The 20,288-nt window shown below is 34.5% G+C and overlaps 2 protein-coding genes and 2 pseudogenes across 4 annotated transcripts; 1 reads left to right on the plus strand and 3 right to left on the minus strand.

Annotated features, from left to right (window-relative positions):
• Positions 1-2,225, minus strand: LOC8262329 (annotated as a pseudogene).
• A 5,654-nt stretch (positions 2,226-7,879) lies between these two features.
• LOC112536802 (monooxygenase 1) lies at positions 7,880-10,932 on the minus strand. Of its 3 annotated transcripts, XM_048376417.1 has the most exons (8): positions 10,809-10,932; positions 10,656-10,708; positions 10,461-10,561; positions 10,064-10,210; positions 9,900-9,947; positions 9,152-9,320; positions 8,710-8,938; positions 7,880-8,544 (listed from the first exon to the last, which is right to left on the minus strand). In XM_048376417.1, exons 3-8 carry the CDS (start codon positions 10,538-10,540, stop codon positions 8,021-8,023), a joined length of 1,197 nt encoding a protein of 398 aa, XP_048232374.1. In that variant the 5' UTR covers positions 10,541-10,561; positions 10,656-10,708; positions 10,809-10,932; the 3' UTR covers positions 7,880-8,020. The 3 variants fall into 3 exon arrangements, with proteins under 3 accessions (XP_048232374.1, XP_048232373.1, XP_025015446.2); XM_048376416.1 differs by lacking the exon at positions 10,809-10,932 and having other exon boundaries at positions 10,656-10,769; XM_025159678.2 differs by lacking the exons at positions 10,656-10,708; positions 10,809-10,932 and having other exon boundaries at positions 10,461-10,632.
• A 299-nt stretch (positions 10,933-11,231) lies between these two features.
• Positions 11,232-14,804, minus strand: LOC8262332 (annotated as a pseudogene).
• A 3,740-nt stretch (positions 14,805-18,544) lies between these two features.
• LOC8262334 (UDP-glycosyltransferase 74F2) lies at positions 18,545-20,216 on the plus strand. The gene is made up of 2 exons (XM_002532405.4): positions 18,545-19,259; positions 19,350-20,216. Exons 1-2 carry the CDS (start codon positions 18,606-18,608, stop codon positions 20,070-20,072), a joined length of 1,377 nt encoding a protein of 458 aa, XP_002532451.1. The 5' UTR covers positions 18,545-18,605; the 3' UTR covers positions 20,073-20,216.
• The last annotated feature ends 72 nt before the right edge of the window (positions 20,217-20,288 follow it).

Raw genomic sequence — 20,288 nt, forward strand, 5'->3', positions numbered from 1 at the left:
TACACAAATAAAGATATTAGCCTACATTAATGACTTGCATCAGGAAGTTTTCTCAAATTCAATAAACAATATGGAACTTATCCATGTAAATGCAAGGACATGTAATTACTTATTCACGAAAAATGATGGGGATACGCACAGAGTTGAACAGAGTTGAACCCACAGTGTGTTACAAGTATCCTATTGCCTCATGAGCTAGCATTTCCATTTGTGGGCACCACGTAATCACCAAACCCTTTTCAGATGTCTCCATGAAGTTTCCAGGCAGCTTGGATTGCTCTGATTTCCTAACAACCCACAAGAAGCAGCAATTACTTCCCTTCAATCCCCACGCCGGCTCTTCCATCTGTTCTGCTCCAAGTTCTGCCACACTCCCAAACGACACATACACAACTGAACCACTGGGCTTATCATGGAGCCAATTTGATCAGGTACTAGTGTCTGGCTTATAAAGATTGACGCCGTAATCTTTATCATCTTCTAGTCTTTTGTCCAAGTGCATAGACGGAAGAGTTGGTCCAATCGTCCTTAATCGTCACCTTCTAGCCATCCAATCCACCACCTGAAAAGAAAAATCAGCAAATACTCTATCAAAATCCTTCATAGATTAATATAAAATAAACCAAAATACCTCGTCACTTCCAAAATACCTGTGGAGCCTGTTATCACTTAGTTTATTTCATTGTCTATTCTTCTTAACGGTACTAATTAATCATTACAACTATTTCACTTCACTGCAATGACTCGCTACAGTAATTATATTCCAGGAATTATATACATACGACGTACCTCTTCTTCCATTTTGTAAAAGGAATTATAAAGTACGCAGTCTGCATCATCAATGTTTCTAAATTGGTTCTACCAAATCTCTGAAACCAGGGTATGATCCTGAATGATCAAACACAAAAGATGGTATCTCTGAAACTTGAAGCAGAGGCAATCCAGGCAACGAAACAGTTGGCTTTGATAATGGAATTGGAAGAAGACCTCTCTGGACATGATAATAAATGTTATTAACAGCCCAAGGCTGAGTGGAAAAAGCCATTCCTATCAGTTCAAACTGCTTGGCTACATCAAGTGCCCAAGGCAAGAACCCATCATAGGTAACAGCAGTTAAAGGACGCCCCAAATCTTTCAGTTTCTTGATTAAATCTGCCAAAGACTGCGAACCCACAACTTGGAATGTTTGTAAGTAAACCTCTGTGCTTTCTGCTTGTGCAGAGCCACCCTCATCAAAGCCGTCAGATATTGTTTCAATATCGATTTGGCAACTTGGGTCAAAATGCATGGACTTGTTGATGGCTATGGTGTTTGCCAGAGTGGCCTCGACTCCTTTTGAGACCAAGCGCTTAGCAAATTGTAACATGGGGTTTAAGTGGCCTTGCATAGGATATGGAAGGACAAGAACATGAGCTTTGCAGCCACTTCCTTCCTTCTCTATTTTTCACTCTAGAGAATTTTCTTGGACAGGCACTATATCTATCTATCTACCTGTCCATCTTTCTATGCTACATAAATAGATAGATTATGCACAGATTAGAAGGTGTCCTTTAAAAAAATAAATTATGAACACTAAACGGACGAAAGTGGTCGCTAGAAACGCCTCAAAGAAGAACATTTTCGGATCACATGATTTCTGACAAATTATGCATTATGTTTGTCTATTACTGTGAAAAGACAATGAAGAATGTTGTATATTGAAAAATAAGAATTCTGAGTCTTTTACAGTGTGAAGAATGATATATATACATAATTTGCTTATTGAGTTTTTATCCTAACGGTTGCCTATCGACTCTTTCTGAATAGGGTATGGGTGGAAATGGCCTTTCCTCAGGAAAGGATGCTCCTTTTTTACCCTGAGGTGGTCTATGATGATAGGTCTACACAAGCAACCTAGTTTGTGCAGCCTCTAAGACCACAGTTTCTTTTCCTGTTTCTTCAACACTCCCCCTCAAGGTGAATTTGAGTAAATTTATGGAACCCATCTTACGAAGGATCGAATGATGATTCTGCTTATCAAGGGCCTTTTTGAATATGTCTGCCAGTTGGTCTTGACTTCTGATGTAGGGGGTCTCAATCTCTCCTTTTTGAACATTTTCTCTAATGAAGTGGCAATCGACTTCAATGTGTTTGGTTTGTTCATGAAACACCGGATTTGATGCGATGTGTCGAGCAGCTTGATTATCGCAGTGCATTTGCATTGGTTTTTTACCTTTAACTTTCATATCCTTGAGGACTTGTTTGATCTAAATGAGTTCGCTTGCAGTGGAAGCTATTGCACGATATTCAGCTTTGGCAATTGATCTAGCCACTACACTCTGTTTTTTACTTTTCCATGTCACCAAGTTTCCTCCTACAAAGATACAGTAACCGGTGGTTGATTTCCTGCCACAACTTCCAGCCCAATCTGCATCAGAAAAACCAACTATGTTAGTAGTATTGTTCTTCATCATCCAGATTCCTTGTCCAGGTGTTTCCTTGAGATATCTAAGGATTCGATCTATAGCTTCTAGATGACCGGTGCGAGGGCATGCATAAACTAGCTCATTACACTAACTGCAAATGAAATGTTAGGTCTAGTGACAGTAAGATAAATTAATTTTCCTACCAAGCGCTGATAGTGCCCTATATTGGTTAAGGGGTCTCCATCTTCTAAATTGAGTTTAAGTTTGGTTTCCATAGGTGTGATGGCAGGTTTGGCGCCTATTTTTCCAGTTTCTTTCAAGAGGTCGAGGGTATATTTTCTTTGAGATAGAAATAAGCCCTTGTTGGACTTTGCCATTTCTATGCCTAGAAAATATGACAGTTGACCAAGATCTTTGATGTCGAATTCTTGTTTTAGACTTTGTTTGACATCCTCTATACCTTGATCATCATTCCTTGTTATTATAATATCATCAACATACACTAAGATAACAATGGTGAGATTAAGAGTATTTTTAACGAACATGGATGAATCAGATTCACATTTACTGAAATTAATACTTAATAAAAAACGACTGAGTTTGGCATACTATGCTCTCGGGGACTGTTTTAAGCTATAAATAGCCTTCTTTAGTTTACATACCATGGAAGTGTCTGAGGTTGACTTATGACCAGGAGGTAGTCTCATGTAAATTTTCTCTTCTAAATTACCTTGTAGGAAGGCGTTCTTGACATCCATTTAAAATAGGTTCCAGCCCTGATTGATTGCTATTGAGAGAAGAATTCTGACCGTAATTATTTTGGCCACTGGAGCAAATGTCTCTTGATAATCAACTCCATAAGTTTGAGTGAAGCCTCGGACTATAAGTCTGGCCTTATATCTCTCAATAGTGCCATTACTATTGTACTTGATCTTGTATATCCATTTGCATCCCACGGGTTTTTTATTTTTTGGAAGAGGAACAATACTCCATGTATCATTTTTCTCTAAGGCACGAAGTTCTTCTTCCATAGCCTTACACCATTTAGGGTCGGTATTGGCTTCGTAGAAATTTGTGGGTTCAGTGTGGTTTGAGATCTGATAGAGGTAGTTGCGATACTGATTAGATAAGACATTATAAGAAATGAAGTTTTGAATTGGATATGTTACCATATGAGACACATAGTCTCTAAATTTTACAGGAGGTCTGGATTGGCGAGTGGATCTTCTCAAGGCAATTTCTTCTTCGTGAGGCTGAGTTTCTCCCCTGAAGAAAGTAGCCTTGAGACAGAAGAAGACTCCCCCTGAGGCTGATGGTCCAGTTCTGAGCTGCTAAGAGAAGAATCAGAGTTAAGCGAAAATAAAGACTAACACGGTATATGAGAAAAAACAGCATCGGTGGAGGGTGAGTAGTAGGGTTCAGTTCCCACAAAGGTGACATCACGGGAAACATAAGCTTTGTGGGTTAAAGGATCATAGCATTTGTATCCTTTTTGGGTGGAGGAATAGCCTAGAAATATGATTTTGACTGAACTTTTGTCTAGTTTGTGTGAGCGCTTGATATGAACATAGCAAACACATCCAAAAACCCGAAGGTGGCCTACTTCTATTTTGCGGCTTTTGAGGACTTCTAGAGGGCTAAGATTTTTTAAGGTGACGGTAGGCAGCCAATTTATGAGATAGGCTGCAGTTAACAAGGCATCCGACCAAAATATAGAGGGGACATAACTTTGAAAAAGGAGAGTGCGAGCGACATTGAGAAGATGTCGATTTTTGCGTTCAGACACTCCATTTTGCTCGGGGGTATTAACACAAGTGGTTTGATGTATGATGTCATGATGCTTAAAAAAGGTGAAAAAATTTTGATTTACATACTCCGTACCATTATCGAAGCGAAAAATTTTTAATTGTGCATTATACTGATTTTTGATGAAATTGAAAAAATCTTGAAATCGAGAGAAAACTTCATTTTTGCCTTTTAATAAGTATATCCAAGTAGTACGAGAGTAATCATCAATAAAGGTGATAAAATAGCGAAAATGATTATAAGCAGTAACGGGGACAGGTCCCCAAACATCTGAATGAATTAAATCAAATGCATTTTCAGACACACTAGATGACAAGGAAAAAGATAGTCGCGTGTGTTTTGAAAATTTACACACGTCACAATTGCTAGAATTTAAATTTGAACAAAGTAATTTATTTAAAATAATGTCAGAAGGATGCCCAAATTTTTAGTGCATTAACATATCTTGGGAAGAATTAGTGGATACAAAATAGGCCTTGGTGGGGTCATGCAGATAATAAAGACCATTTTCTAATTGACCTTCACCAATCGTCTTTCCGGAAATTTGATCCTGAAAAATGACTGAAGATTGTGAGAAAATAACATTGTAATTTAAGTCACGAGTAATTTAAGAGATTAGATTTAAAATCAGGCAAAAATAAAATATCATGAATATTGGATTGAAATAAATTGTGGTGCCATATCCTTGAATTTTGACTTTGTTTCCATTAGCAACTGTCACATGATGAGAATCATTGATGGAATGAATTTTTTGTAATTGAGTGGGATCCCAAGTCATGTGATCAGTGGTCCAAAGTCAATAATCCAAGCATTATGGCAGTTATTTGAGAAGTTTAATAGTGATTGAACCGAACCTGACCCATCGGATAGGTTTGATCCGAACCGGTTGGGCTGCTGGACAAGGGCCTAGAGTTGGGCCAAGATGTCAACCATTTAGGCCTAAGAAGGCTGGTGGGCCGTGGGAGTCGATTGGGCCTGGTAGTCTGGATCAAGGTGGGCCGGCTGGGCCGAAGACTGTTGGACTTGAGGAGCCCATAAAGACTGTTGGGCCGAAATCTGGAACGGGCCGAAGCCTGGATGGGCTGAGGTTGATAGGTGGACTGGGCCGAAGCCTGGATGGGCTGAGGTTGTTGGGTCGGGTCGGGTGAGTAGGCCGAGTTCGGATCGGGTTTGATTAAAGACACCCGACCCAGCATATGCACCCTTTCCTAATCCTACATCCCCTCTTTCTCCCATATTTTCTTTTGTCCAAAAAATCTCTCTCCTGCCGCCGCCCCCTTTCCTTTCTCCCTTTGCCCCTCTCCATAATGCTGCAGCTCCGTCCCACCCCCGTGAAGGCCTCAAGTGCGGATGTATGTGCCAGCAGACCTCGCGGGAGTGACCCTGCCTTTAGTAGTAGTCACAGCGCGCGATGCTTGGCCCTCCGCGCCGACGAGCGCCTTCGCGACGAGCGCTGTAGGTGTGATTTTCCATGAGTTGCGGGGGGAAGGGGATGCTCATGGTGTTCCTCCACATTTTTTCGTGCTGGACGCTGGCTATTACTTCGTCTATTCGAGGAAGCTCAGCTGTGAGGAGGATCTGCGATCTTAAGCTTTCATAGCTTGAATCCAGTCCTCCAAGGTAAGTATATACCAGATCTTGTTCGTTCCTTTTTTGAATTTCTAGTGGGTCGATTGAAGGTGGAATATAGTTCTGTAACTCTTCCTACCGAGTGAGAATTTTTGTTGCATATTATGAGGAACTTTTTGTTCCCTGAGTGATTTGCGCTAACTCTCGTTTGAGTCTGAATATATGTGCAAAATTGTGTTAGTGGTCGTAAAGGTTTTACATTTTTTCCCAAATTGATTTTGATGATTCCATCAGGATGCAGAAACAGGATATTTGGAGCTCCATAGTATTTGTGAGCCAAGACATGACCAAATGGTCAGATGTCTGCCATTCCTCTATTCTGTCAATTTCTTCTTCGGTTGGGGCTTCTGGCCTTTCTGGTTTTGGCCGTTGTTTTGTTTCAGTGATAAATCCTAATTTTTTCCTGCCACTGAGGGCAATATACACAGTTTGGGACAATTCGAAATAGTTGGAGTTGCCTTTAAGAATGATATTGGTCAGTTTTTCATTTTGAGACATGGCTGAGATTAAAAGAGGTATATGATGATTACTGGTGAGAACCAGGCTCTGATACCATGTGAAAAGACAATGAAAAATATTGTATATTGAAAAATAAGAATTCTGAGTCTTTTATAGTGAAGGATGATATATATATATATATAATTTGCTTATTGAGTTTTTATCCTAACGGTTGCCTAATGATTCTTTCTGAATAGGATATGGGTTGAAGTGACATTTACTGCTTTGCAGGAAAGGATGCTCCCTCTGAGACTACAGTTTCTTTTCCTGATTCTTCAACAATTACAATATTAAATATTTAACGACATAAAAGTTTCACCTACTTGAAAAACAAAAACATATGAACATATGACCATGGTCTTCTTAAACTTGAAGCCCAAGTTCATCAAACTTTCTCATACAACCAGCGGCTAGGACTGAAAGCAAATTGTTAGTATACGTGTTTTCAAATTAGCTCTGTCAAATTCTAGTCCCAGAAAATAGGGAAAAAATGTTATTTTCTCTGCATATGGTACTAGAGCTCTTAAATGTCAAAAAAAAGAAAGAAAGAAAAGAACTGTAAAATGTATTAAAAAGAAAATAATAGAAAAATACCTGAAGCCATACAGCCGACCAAATACACTCACAACAGCTAAAGATTGAAAAAAAAAAAAAAAAGAGCAAAAATATAAAAATTGCAATAAAACAGCATCAGAACTTTGGTCAGCAACAAGGGATTACCCCTTCATTATTTTCTTTTATTATTCTTATAATTGATATGAATTTAAAATCCTTTCATTTTAAGACATTCTTATATTGGACCCTGTAATTACTTCTATTGTTAACTAATTTTTATGAAATATTTAATATGAATGTTTAACAATTAAAAGCTAAGTTCTTGTTAACAGGTTTCCTAATTTTATAAATCAATTAATCTTGTTCATCATTTTTGTTAATTTATTCTTCTTAATATTAAAACAACAATAGAAATTCACATGTAGGAAATAGATTATTGATGCCCAGCAAAAAAATTAACAAAAGAACAGTTGCATTCATTGAACATTGCTAGGAAAGAAGAAGAAGAGGTGTTTAATTCGGCTAAGTTCTTTCAATTAGTCTCCGGAAACGCCTTTTTTTGCCGTATTTGGCAGCTTGTAATTCTTTAATTTCTTTGTTAGTAAGAGAATCAAATTAGCACACCATTAATGTTCGTGATATTATGTTAGTCTAATTAAATATCTTTTTTTCTTCTATTTATTTAATTTAAATTTACCATTTTCAGTAAAGTTTTAATTTTTTAGCTAATTTGGCCAGCTATTTTTTTTTGTTAAGAGTTGGATTGTGGTTTCTGTTTATATTCTCTATTTATATTGTATGCTTTAGAGGCTGAAAATTTAGTTTTTTTTTTTTTTTTTTAATGAAAATGGGATACTACTTGTAAACTACCAAAATAATATCAGCCAAAACAAAATTGTCAAGAACAATTACTAGAAACAGTTAATTTGGCCAAGTGATGACCCACTTGATTGCCAGTTTTTCTAACAAAAGAAAATGACACAGAATTAAGATTAGAACAAAGCCACTTAATATCATCAATAATGTGATGAAAATGACATACCCTATAGTCAATATTAGAGTCTTATTACATTTATATCAAATTCAATTATCCGAACAATACAGCCAAGAAAATAAAAAATAATAACTTAGGAAGACTGGCTACAGTCATATCGAGTGTGCTTATTTGAATCTCTAAAAAGAATTATTAGGAGGACAATGCTCAACAGTTGCTTTACCGATGCCGAAGAATGGAATGCTGATCCAATTAAGTATGTGTGCAAACACATCCAAAACACTCTCATTCTTCTTTGTTTCATATAATCATCTAATCCTTCCTCTATCAAAACTTTTATTCTTGTATCTTTCATTGTTCTAGTATTCAACTTTTGTGCTAAACATCTGGCAATCACTACTGCATCTTCCAGTGAGACCGAGCCTCCTTGTGCTAGGAATGGACCCATTGCATGCATTGCATCTCCGGCTAATGCCACGGTCCCTTTTCTAAAGTTTGATGTCAGTAAATCCCATGGCGCACGGTAGGTCAAGCCTGTTAGGTACAAGGAGTCTAGGTGGCTATTCTTCACCAAGTGCACTGTGTTTTCAGGGTAACCCTTGAGTAATTCTAGTGTTGAGTCCTTAATACGTTTTTGATCTCTTGAAATCTTTGGATCTGTCACAGCAAGTTTTGATTTCATATATTATTCAATAATTAATCAACGAGATTCAAACTTGAGACTCTTAGAAGAAATAGTCCAGGCTTTGGTGTTTCAGGAATTTAGCAGTTTAATTAATGCCAAACATATTGAAAAAATTAAAAGGATTGGAATTAATTTACCTTCAGAACCCCACTCCCGAGTTACAAACCAGTAAATCAATTTTTCATTAACGGGCACTATTCCAAGCTGAACGCATTTGCTGCTCACTAGATGAAACTCATTACCAAATTCATGCGCACTCTGGTAATATGTGAAGCCTCTTATGACACATGTTGGAGAAAATTTTGGTGAATTTAAGCCCAGAAAGGTTCCAGTGGTAGAGTGCACACCATCACAACCAATCACAATCTACAGGATACGTAGATGAACAAGAAAGTAAGCATGCATAAGAAGAAAAAAAAGTGGCATGAGATTAAATAGTTTCATAGTCGAGTATCTGTTTCCCAGCATGATTAAGAAACTTAAAAGTTCGAATCCCGCCTTGTCGAAATTATTAAAATAAAATATTAAAAAAAAAAAAAGAGAAAAAAAGGAAAAACAAAGTAGTGTTATCGATTTTACCTTGGGCTTAAGGACACGTCCACCATGGAGATGGAGTATAGGGTATGTGGTTATTGGATCCACTTGTATGGACTCAACTCGGCATCCGTATTGTACAGTGTTCACTGGCAAATTATCGGCCAATGCTTTGATAAGATCGTTTCGTCTTAAACATCGAGTTTCTCCATCCCTATACAACGTTTGGAATAAATAATCACGAGTACTTTCAATGTTTTATGATAATACTGATAGCATTCGGTCTGACACGTTTTTTGACCAGAGGCTTTTGCTTGTAAATATATAATTTTCATCGTGAACAATCATTCATTATTATTATCACTGATAGAATTGATCTTTATGCATTTACATATAATTAATCTGTCTTCGTAAAAATACTGAGAGGACACTTTCTCTCACAAAACGAAACACAAATTACTCTTTTCGTATTAAAGTTTTTTCACTTAAATTAAAATGATATTTTTGGTAAAATTTTTTAAATTGATACCATTCGAATATAAATGAAAAATTTTTAATATCAACTAGAAAATTTATCTAGCAGCAAGAGGTATTGCATCCTCTAGTATATATTTAGTTAATTTCCTAATCTATAAATATAGGTATTTCTATTGTGGCCCCAACCTTCAAATTACTTTTCTTTTTATATTCTGCCCTCCTAGCTTTATTTTTTAGTTTTATGCAATTAACATAATTTATTAGAACTATTATATTGAAAGTACTAGTCGTCTTCAAGGCAATGCATAGGACTTACCCTGGCAAGTTCTTTCGCTTTCCATCATGAACTGATATATGTTGCCCTCTGCATGCATAAATCATTATAAAGTTACTAATTATATAGAAAAAAACACACTACATTAATGTAAATTGAAAGAGTGAAACTTGCAATATGTTCAATTAGATGGAAATCCATCTCACCCTTGAATAGGAGCAGATGTCTGCCTAAGAATTGCAGCAACACCAAGCTGATCAAGTGCTCGCCAACCATTTGGTCTTACTATGATTCCCACTCCTGTAGTTCTCAATGTCTCTGATTTTTCAAGTACTTTGCTTCTAACACCTTGCCTGTAGACAAGTAATTGATCAGTAATTTCCCTTAAAGGTGGCCAGTTGGTTAACAATCTACCCAACATGAAGGAACGGACCTTTAATTTTCTTTTCCATTGAATAAAACGTTCAATGGTGTAATGTTTGTTTTCAAAGCTTATGTATGTAATACACTTAGACAAACACAAACACGAAAGTACATAAAATAATGAAATAATTGAAAAGAAGATGGATGAGCATGAGGAATTGTGGGTAGAGAAAAGTGGACCTGTGAAGAGCGAGGGCGGTGGCAAGCCCACAAATTCCACCTCCAATGATTACGATTTCCTCTTGGCCTAACATCTCCATATAATTCTTCTTCTTCCTTTTCTATCAAACATAACAATTAACCATATGGAATTAAGCTTAAGCATAAAATTAACTAAAAGAAAAAAGAGATAATTAAATTATGCAAGATTAGTACCTTATATCTTTAAGAACACATAATGACTTTAACAATGAGTAAGCTATTTTAATCTGTCATACAAAGAATGTGAATGGGGGAGTAAGTTAGAGCCTTCACGAGTTATAAATATTCTTGAGATGAAACTAATTAGGCATCAGTATGATTAATTACTTCGTTGGATCTCCGTATGCTACGCACATGTGCAAAGTGCTTATATAGCAACGTTGTTATTTAGCTTACCTACCAACCTCCATTTTTAGCCTAGAAAGGAAGAAAATGACTTAGATTTTTAAACAACAAGAACTTGGGGAGCCAACATATACCTAAAGCAGAGACCAGGTTGGCCTAGATAATGTTTGTTTTGGTGTCCTGCAATTTAACTGGACATGGATGATACCATATTTGTAACTTGTTGGATGGTCCAAGAATTTAATCCCTCCATTCTAATGTTGGTGCTTTTCTCTCTTCCTCAACTACTCATCTGCACATCTACAGTTTGTTAATTGTTATTAGCTTCTTGTTAGCTTTAAATTAGGAAGTAATTGTTTTTTTAAAAGGAAATATTCATTCATGAATTAAAACAGAACAGGGGTCTATCAGCCCTTATATATGGGCAAGTAATTGTTGTTAATTTGTTTGGTGTAGCAGCTCCCACCAGCAACGCCATTTCGCAAACTATAAACATCAGGCAGTAGGATTCCAATACGAAATCATATGCATAGGACTATATTATTGTTTCAAATTTTAATGTTGAGCGAAGTTAGCAACAAACTCATCAATGTTTTTATCAAAACTTCCACCTTCATCCACTGCCTCGTAGGCCAATTCCTTCCATTTGCTAGCATTTCTTTTGATCTCTTTACCTTTCTCTCCTTCCATAATTTCTTTTATGCAATACTCAATATCTTCGTCTCTAGCAATCCCTTTCTAATCAATCGAGACTTTTATGTCCCATTTTCCAGACATCCTTAATATACTTAGCGTTGGGGCTTTGGTCTGTCCTTTGTGGCATTGCTACCATTGGAATTCCCAAACTCAGAGCCTCCAAACTGGAATTCCACCCACAATGTGTAACAAAACATCGTATTGAATTATGTGCCAAAACTTCTAACTGTTGACACCATGTCACCACCAATCCTTTGTCAGAATTTTCCTCCACAAAAAATTTTCTGGTAGTTTAGCCTCTTCTGATGCTCTCACAGTCCACAAGAAATAGCGGTTTCTCCCCTTCAATCCCCAAGCAAACTCTTCCATTTGCTCTGCTCCAAGATCGACTAGGCTCCCAAATGATACATATACTACCGACCCTTTTGTCCGATCATTTAACCAGCCCATGCATCTATCATTGTTCGGCTTAAAAAGACTAAATCCGTAGTCTCTGTCGTTCTCAAGCCGGTTGTCCAAGTATATGGATCGTATAGATGGCCCAATTGTTCTAAATCGCCAGAGCTTGGCAAGCCAATCCGCAACCTGTCAAGAATTTCATATTAAATACTTATAACCCAAAAAATCACATTAATAACTAACAAAGTTAATAAACTAAAATTAAGTTAGATTTAGAGTAATAGTAATTTAGAATTAAAGATATATATATTTATTAGTTTCATTCTACAATTTAAATTTTTTTTCTAAATTTCTCGTTCTATTTATGACATTAAAAGAAAATTTATGCTTACATTTCTTTCCAACTCATAAAATGTATTGCAAAGAACCCAATCAGCTTGATCAATATTGGAGAACTGATCCACAAGCATGTCAAAGAAAGTAGGGTAAGAGCCCAAGTTAAAAATGAAAGAAGGCATATCTTGTAATTTAAGAGGCGGTAATCCTGGAATAAAAGTCTCTGTGCTGGAAACAGGAAATCTGATAAGTTGCTTAGCACATGATAATATATACTATCAACAGCACAAGATTGAGTAAGAAAAAACAGCACCAACCAACCCAAACTTCTTGGCTATATCAAGATCCCCAAGGCATAAATGCATCATATATTATACAATCAACAGGACAACCTGAACTACTTAGCCTGTTTAAAAGATTAACAAGAGTCATCGGTCCAACTTGCCAAAATCATTCTAGGTATGCCTTGATACTTCCTGCCTGGATTATACCACCTTCGTCGTAGCCATCGGATATGGTTTCTAGCTCAATGGAGCCTAGGGAGGTAGAAGAGTATGACTGTGCAGCTCTAATATGTATGGTATTGAAGGCAGCTCGAGTTGTAACGAATGTGACTCTGAGTCCGTTATGCTCTAGCCGCTTAGAGAATTAAAGCATAGCGTTTATATGGCCTTGGACTGGGTAGGCTAAGACTACAAGTGTGCTGTAGAGGATTTCTTGCTCATGTTCTCCTCCATATATTTCTGTTATTCTCAAGTTTCTAGCTCTTTCTGGTTTTAGTTTTGCGTCTTCGTATATTGGTTTATAATACCTGCACGAAGTAATTAATTCAGACACATAATTATATCTTGTTGTTACAACAAGACAGCAATCTGTTGGTACATATGGTATTGTCTGTACATTTTACCTTTCGTTGGTGTAGAATTTTCACGTGCATGTCTTTTCGTTGGGCTCAATTACTAGCTAGCACTCTCCTCTTATCAGCTGTGAGATGTCACTTTGGGATGTCACAGTCCCAACAACAGAAGCTGTCTTATATATATATATATATATACATTGTCCAGTATGGCGCATGAGGATTACTTATTGCAGGGAAAGTAATATGATTTTGGTTAAATCAATACATTTTACTCTTGCATTTGTTATTTGCTTTCTCTCCTAAAAACTAAGTGCCTCTCCTATTTCTTTCTCCCTTTTTACTTGATCAAATTCTCTTCTTTGGGGTGCATGGTCTATTTTCTTTCTTATATCATGTCAGTTTATTTATTTTTATTTATTATTAGAATGTCTTAAATCTTCTCCCTGGATATTCTGATGTTTTCTTTTGCTTTTATTGTGATAATACTCTCTTTGACATTTGAAAATCTTCTTTTATAAATGTATTTATAAGATTTAATAGATTTGAAGTAATGGCAATGAAATTCTTTTTATTATTTGATGTTGGTACAGTTAAATGTATTTAGAAATCAAAGAATTAATTTGTTGTTTTAATTAACCATAGAGTAAAGTACATTCATTGTCAAGTTGCAATCTACAATAAATAAATGTGATTGAAGAATATAAATATGATATTATAGACTCAATTTTTTGAGACATTCAAATTCTGAAAGGAAATAAGACTATTAAAAATTAAGGTTCTTGGTCTTTTATAGCATGAGGCAGGTAGAGGTGTCAAATGATCCCAATGGTTCAAGTTTGATTCACTTCTGTAGCAGGTGGGGGTATGCAAGAATTTAATTATTCTTAAATCATTAATCTATTTTCATTTATATAACAAAGCATGTAAGACAATTTTTTTTTTTTAAAAGTATTTCAAATACTTCAAACTTGACTTTTATTTAATTCATTCAAATTTGTCCAAATATTTCAATCTTAAACTAATTTCAATTAATAATGTAGTTGGAAATTTGATTTAAATATAAATATATATATATTTAAATTGATTCGGCTCATTTTCAGTTGAATATGGAGAAGTGACCTTATTTAATAATACAGCATTGAAACACTTGAATATGCATAATAACCCATTAGTATTTTACCATATATAATTTACTTTTTCTTTTTTCAATTAAGTGCTACGTTGATCTGATCTGTATTAAATATACCATATTAGGTCTCCCTCCTTAATAAATATGTTTATATGTCTTCTGCAGGCAGACTTAAATCCAAACCTTACACAGATACAAGATTCCTAGACTAAGGTTTGTGAAAGTTACTTAAAACAATTTTTGGGATCCAACCCATATTATCCCTTTATTCATAAATTACGATTTTTATACTGTTATTTGAGTAATCACCAATTCAAAACCCGATTTGATGATTGTTCTGTTTAAGTTATTGCTAATCTAAACCAGACAAAAAAGGTTGATGCCCTTTTCCAACCAAGACCAAAAAGATGAAAGGAAAATCTGTCGCATCAATTCATATTTGATGGTTTCTGAATCAAGGATCAACAATACAACAGGTGTAAAGAGAGTACAAGAAATACTGCCAAAAATTCCTAACGCTAAGTGGGAAATTGCCATCAGCAATTTTGGTGGTAGCCATTATGTTTATGTTTTTTCCTACTATTTTAGTTGAATTTCTTTAAAGCTTTCTTCTGTAAAAGTTGGGTCAAATTTTCATTATATGCATTGAATCTTTTTGGTCTACCTTTATGAAAGTATTAAAAGTTTATTAACGTATCATGCTAATTTAAAGATTAAAGAGTTAATTTTTAAGTGAAGTAAATTTTAATAGCTAATTTTGAGTCCTCTATTGATATGATTAAAGATCATTAGACACAAACACAAAATTTTAGTGGATGCAGTTTATACAATCTTACTAAATTACTTTTAAGTAAATAAATAACATAAATTGACATGCATTTACAAGTAAAATAATAATTTGATAACAAAAAGTTAAGAAATTAAAACAATGACTATACGTACATGATTCTCAAGTATTTTCATTGGCATGGCTGCCCTTATTGTGCTATGCCGAAGATTGAAATGAAAGTGGAGGAAAATTAATCATAATTTATTATTATAATCACGTGATTAAGCAAAGAGAAAAGGTACACTACAATAATCAATGGGTTGTGACAGTACAACCACTCTTAATTATGTGAATTATTAACGTAGTGATTCATTAAAAATTATTGTCGTTCATATTTTAAGTTATCCCTTCTTTGGATCTGTATGTGTTGTACAGTAAATTCTTTTATATATTCAATTACTTCACTTGCAAATCAAATCAACTAAAGTTATACACAATCAATGTGTTGCAAACACATTATAACAAGCATAACCTCTAGCTATTATAATAGATTAGATTTCATTCCAATTAATTCTTAATATAGTAACTAGTCCAACTTTAATATATATATATATTATCGTTTTTAATTTACAACTTAAGAAAATTTTTTACTTATCTTTCCGTCTATACATCAAATTAATAAATAATTGATATAATATTCATTCATTTCAAATGATAGAGTATTGCGTCAATTATCAAATATCAAAATATAAAGCGCTCATACATACATATCACTCTCTTAAACAAATTACCGATATCTAAAAGCTTTGTATCACGTTTTCAAACCATAATTAGGACCGTGATTCCAGCCTAGTTCCGATCATGCTTGCTGGGAAGAGTAAACTGGTTTTCTTTACAGTTTCAAATTAGATTGAAATTAAAATTGAAATTTTTTTGTTTTGTTTATTTTTTTAATCAGTCCGCTGTCTAAACTATTAATATCATGATAGTGATGCGAAAAACAAAAATAATCATTTGCGTAATTCGGTTTAATAGCGTACATTTATGGACACAAAAGCTTCAAATGCTACCTATTATTCATTAATATTGGGTGTTGAACTGTTATAATTGAACCATATTTATAATAAAATTCTATATCATAAAGAGTAAATAAATCACACAATTAATATTTAATTGATTTTAATAAGCTTTATAAGTTCCATAATTAAGGAGTTGAAGATATTTTGATTTGATATAAATCAAAATGCGAAAAGTGAATATTCTTTCTATTATATTTATACCTGCAATATAAAATGCATTTGCTAAACTCTTATTTCTAACTCATAATCAGTGTTCCAAAGAACCCAATCAGCTTTATTAAGATATTGGAGAATTGATCCACAAGCCAGTGAAAGGCAGAAGTGTATAAGTTACAAATTAGTAAGGAAAAGATGGCAGATCCTGAGGCTGAAGCGGAGGTAACCCTGGAGCCAAAATCTTAGTCTCCTTGAAAGGAGAAGGTCAATCAGTCGTCCTGATTTAACATGACAACATATGATACAACATTACAAGATTGAAAATAGAAAACAGCATCAACCGTTCCAAATGTTTTAGCAACTTCAAGAAGACCTTGATGGCCACCCAATGGTTTATGCATGATGGACTGTCAGGAATTGATGATGTCTTAGTTCAACGATTCACTTATCCCTTAAGATAAGGGGTAAAGATTCGAAAAATTAATTCTTCCAAAGTTGGGAGTAAATTAAACTTTTTAAATAATGAATGGTTATAAAATAAGCACTTAAAGTATTTAATATGGAGTTATAACTAGTATCGTTATTGGACCGTTATAAAAGAAATAAAGACTGTAGAGCACATAAAAGAAGCAATCATTATACACTTATATATATATTGGCCAGGTACAATTATATACACATTTTATTTTACATAGTTCTCTCACTCTAAATTTCTTTTACTTCCCCATTGCTGACTTAATTTAAACACCAAATCCAGGTCTTTTGACGCTGCTCTTCTATCTTTGCAGGGCATTCGGCAACCTGAAAATGTATCTCTTGGGTTATTTTTGGACATCATCGAAAGTGAAGCGAACCCTGAAACTAGAGTGACCTTAAATCCTTCATGCTGTATCGGTGTAGAGATTGGATTTATGTGGCCTTGAAATGAAAAGGATATATCATAAGATTATGCGGTGACCTCGGTAGGCTTTCCTTCCTATCTCCTTTTTTGTTTTTGCACTAAAAATACCTGAAGTCTACTTTTGTACTGGTTTGTGTATGGGAATATTCTCCTTTTCCTCTGCCAATTTCCTGAACCCAATATGAACGAGTTGACATTCAATAGATTTAAGAAAAATCACCTACTTTTGCTGTATATTTCCATTATACTTCAAAACCAATTAAATATTTAATATATAGTAGATCATATAATGTATTTGGGAGACAAAGAAATATATTAAAAGTATATAAGAATTTCCTTAAAAGAAATTAATGCATGACAAAGAAAAAATGAATTTTTATTTATATATCGCAAGTAATACATATTTTAAGTTTCATGATTATTAAATATAAACTATGTATCTAATAGTTAAAAGTAAAACAAAAAGAGAGCGTCTTTCTTTGATCACTGGTTCCAAAAAGAAACAATAATTAAGTAAAAGTTATTCCTATTGTTTTGTTAAACTTAATGACTACAAAACTAAAACACTGCACTTTCTACAGTTTCATGCATCAGCTGTCCTGAAGTCTCTTGAATTTTTCGTATTTGACATGGAATCTTTTAACCATTTGATTAAAAAAAAAATAAAAAAAATACAGCCTTTCCAACTGGATGTTATGAATAAAAATTGATAATGGGGCATATGGGGCATTCTATTTAATGCAGGACAAAATTTCACATATTAAGATTTTATGTATATACTGTAATAAATAAAAATTATAATATATATATATATATATATATATATATATATATATTTTAATATTAAATAATTAATATATATTTATTATTTAAAATTAATAAATATATATCAATTATTTATAAATTTAATGTATAAGCGATATATACATCGAACTTAAAAAAGTTATATATGAAATTGTGATGAATGTAATGCAAAAAGAATAAGTTATCTATACATCCAATTTGGTAATCTAAATTTTACAATTTTTGAAGAAAATTATGATTTAAAATATAATATTTAATTCTCAGAATAAAATAAATATAAGATTATTTTCATGCAAAAGAAATGCGAGATTTTTCTTTGGTACTATTTAAAAATAATAAAAAAATTTGATAAAAAATCTTTTTATCTAAATTTGGTATATATCACTATACATTAAAATAATAAATTATTAATATATTTTTTAATTTTAAATAATAAAATATCTATCCAATTGTAATTATTTGAGATGCGTGCAAGTATTTTTTCGAAAAGAAAACCTTAGCAAGAGTCAATTCCATCTCGAAAAGAATTTGTTAGTTGGCTGCCAAAAATCTCCGTGTGTAACAAGTTTTACACTTCACATAAACCAGCATATATAAAAGCACTTTAATACACAGTTCAGAAGTTGCAATTTCCTTTGCTTGCAACCAAAAATGGAGCAAGAAAAGAAAGGCCGAACATCTCACTGCATAGTCTTAGCCTATCCAATCCAAGGCCACATAAACCCAATGCTTCAGTTCTCTAAGCGGATACAACATAAAGGAGTTAAGGTCACTCTAGTTACCACTCGCTTCATTTACAAAACCCTCATGCATAAACCACCCTCTACTTCTGTTGATCTTGAAACCATATCCGATGGCTACGATGATGGTGGTATAGATGATGCAGAAAGCATCAAGGTGTATCTTGATACCTTCAGAAAGGTGGGTTCTCAAACGCTCACAGATCTAGTCCACAAGTTGAGTATCTCTGGCTGCCCTGTGGACTGCATTGTTTATGATGCATTTTTGCCTTGGTGTCTTGAAGTTGCCAAGAAATTTGGGATCTACGGTGCTGTTTATTTCACTCAATCTTGTGCTGTTGATATCATATATTATCATGCGAATCAAGGGCTGATTGAACTTCCTTTGAAGGAGATTAAAATATCGGTTCCTGGGTTGCCTCCACTTCAACCTCAAGATCTGCCGTCTTTTCTTTATCAATTTGGAACCTACCCTGCCGCCTTTGAAATGCTTGTTGATCAATTCTCTAATATTGGTAAGGCTGATTGGGTTCTCTGCAATACGTTCTATGAGCTGGAATATGAGGTCAGTCAATAAATTTAATCAGTTTGGCCATTTTAACTTTGTATAAATTGTTCTACAGTGTGTTATACCATTTATTATTTTTTAATCCAGGCAGCAGATTGGCTTGCAAAACTATGGCCATTAAGGACAATCGGACCAACAATTCCATCTATGTACTTAGACAAGCAGCTTCAAGATGACAGAGACTATGGATTCAATATCTTTAAGCCAAATGATGATGCTTGCATGAATTGGCTGAAGGATAAGCCAAAAGGGTCAGTAGTATATGTATCATTCGGAAGTCTGGCAACTCTGGGGGTTGAGCAGATGGAAGAGCTATCTTGGGGATTAAAGATGAGTGACAGCTATTTCCTATGGGTAGTGAGAGCACCAGAAGAGGCTAAACTCCCAAAGAACTTCATGTCAGAGATAACTGAGAAAGGATTAGTGGTGAAATGGTGTCCACAGCTACAAGTGTTAGGAAATGAAGCAGTCGGATCTTTTCTTACACATTGTGGGTGGAACTCTACCTTGGAAGCTTTGAGTTTGGGAGTTCCAATGGTGGCAATGCCTCAGTGGACAGACCAAACAACTAATGCAAAGTATATTGAGGATGTCTGGAAAATGGGAGTTAGAGTTCCAGTTGATGAGAAAGGAATTGGAAGGCGAGATGCTATAAGAGAGTGCATAAGGGAAGTAATGGAGGGAGAAAGAAGAACAGAGATGGATGTAAATGCTAAGAAATGGAGGAATTTAGCTCAGATGGCTGCCGGTGAAGGTGGAAGTTCCGACAAGAACATTAGGGAGTTTGTTGTCAAGTTGGGTCGCTCTTAAATTAATGTTTCTCTTCATGTACTTCTTCTACCCAGGAAAGAAGGAAAAATCTAAATGAGTGACCAAATTCATTAATTTAATTAATTTAGTAATGTATCAATACTTGAAAGTATTATATATTAGTATTATTTAATTTGTTTATTACAATATATGTACCTAATATAAATAATAATTATTCACAAATTAAATGCCACAACCATATGAATATATTAAATT

The sequence above is a fragment of the Ricinus communis genome, chromosome 7, assembly GCF_019578655.1.
Source record: "Ricinus communis isolate WT05 ecotype wild-type chromosome 7, ASM1957865v1, whole genome shotgun sequence".
Lineage (NCBI taxonomy): Eukaryota > Viridiplantae > Streptophyta > Magnoliopsida > Malpighiales > Euphorbiaceae > Ricinus > Ricinus communis.

Excerpts from the sequence above, each read along its gene's own strand:
- LOC112536802 (XM_048376417.1), bottom strand. The coding sequence starts at position 10,540 with ATGGAGATGTTAGGCCAAGAGGAAATCGTAATCATTGGAGGTGGAATT. Across the intron at positions 8,939-9,151 it reads GACGTGTCCTTAAGCCCAAG|ATTGTGATTGGTTGTGATGG; the intron begins GTAAAATCGATA and ends CGTATCCTGTAG. Across the intron at positions 8,545-8,709 it reads TCGGGAGTGGGGTTCTGAAG|ATCCAAAGATTTCAAGAGAT; the intron begins GTAAATTAATTC and ends TTGCTGTGACAG.
- LOC8262334 (XM_002532405.4), top strand. The coding sequence starts at position 18,606 with ATGGAGCAAGAAAAGAAAGGCCGAACATCTCACTGCATAGTCTTAGCC. Across the intron at positions 19,260-19,349 it reads TCTATGAGCTGGAATATGAG|GCAGCAGATTGGCTTGCAAA; the intron begins GTCAGTCAATAA and ends TTTTTAATCCAG.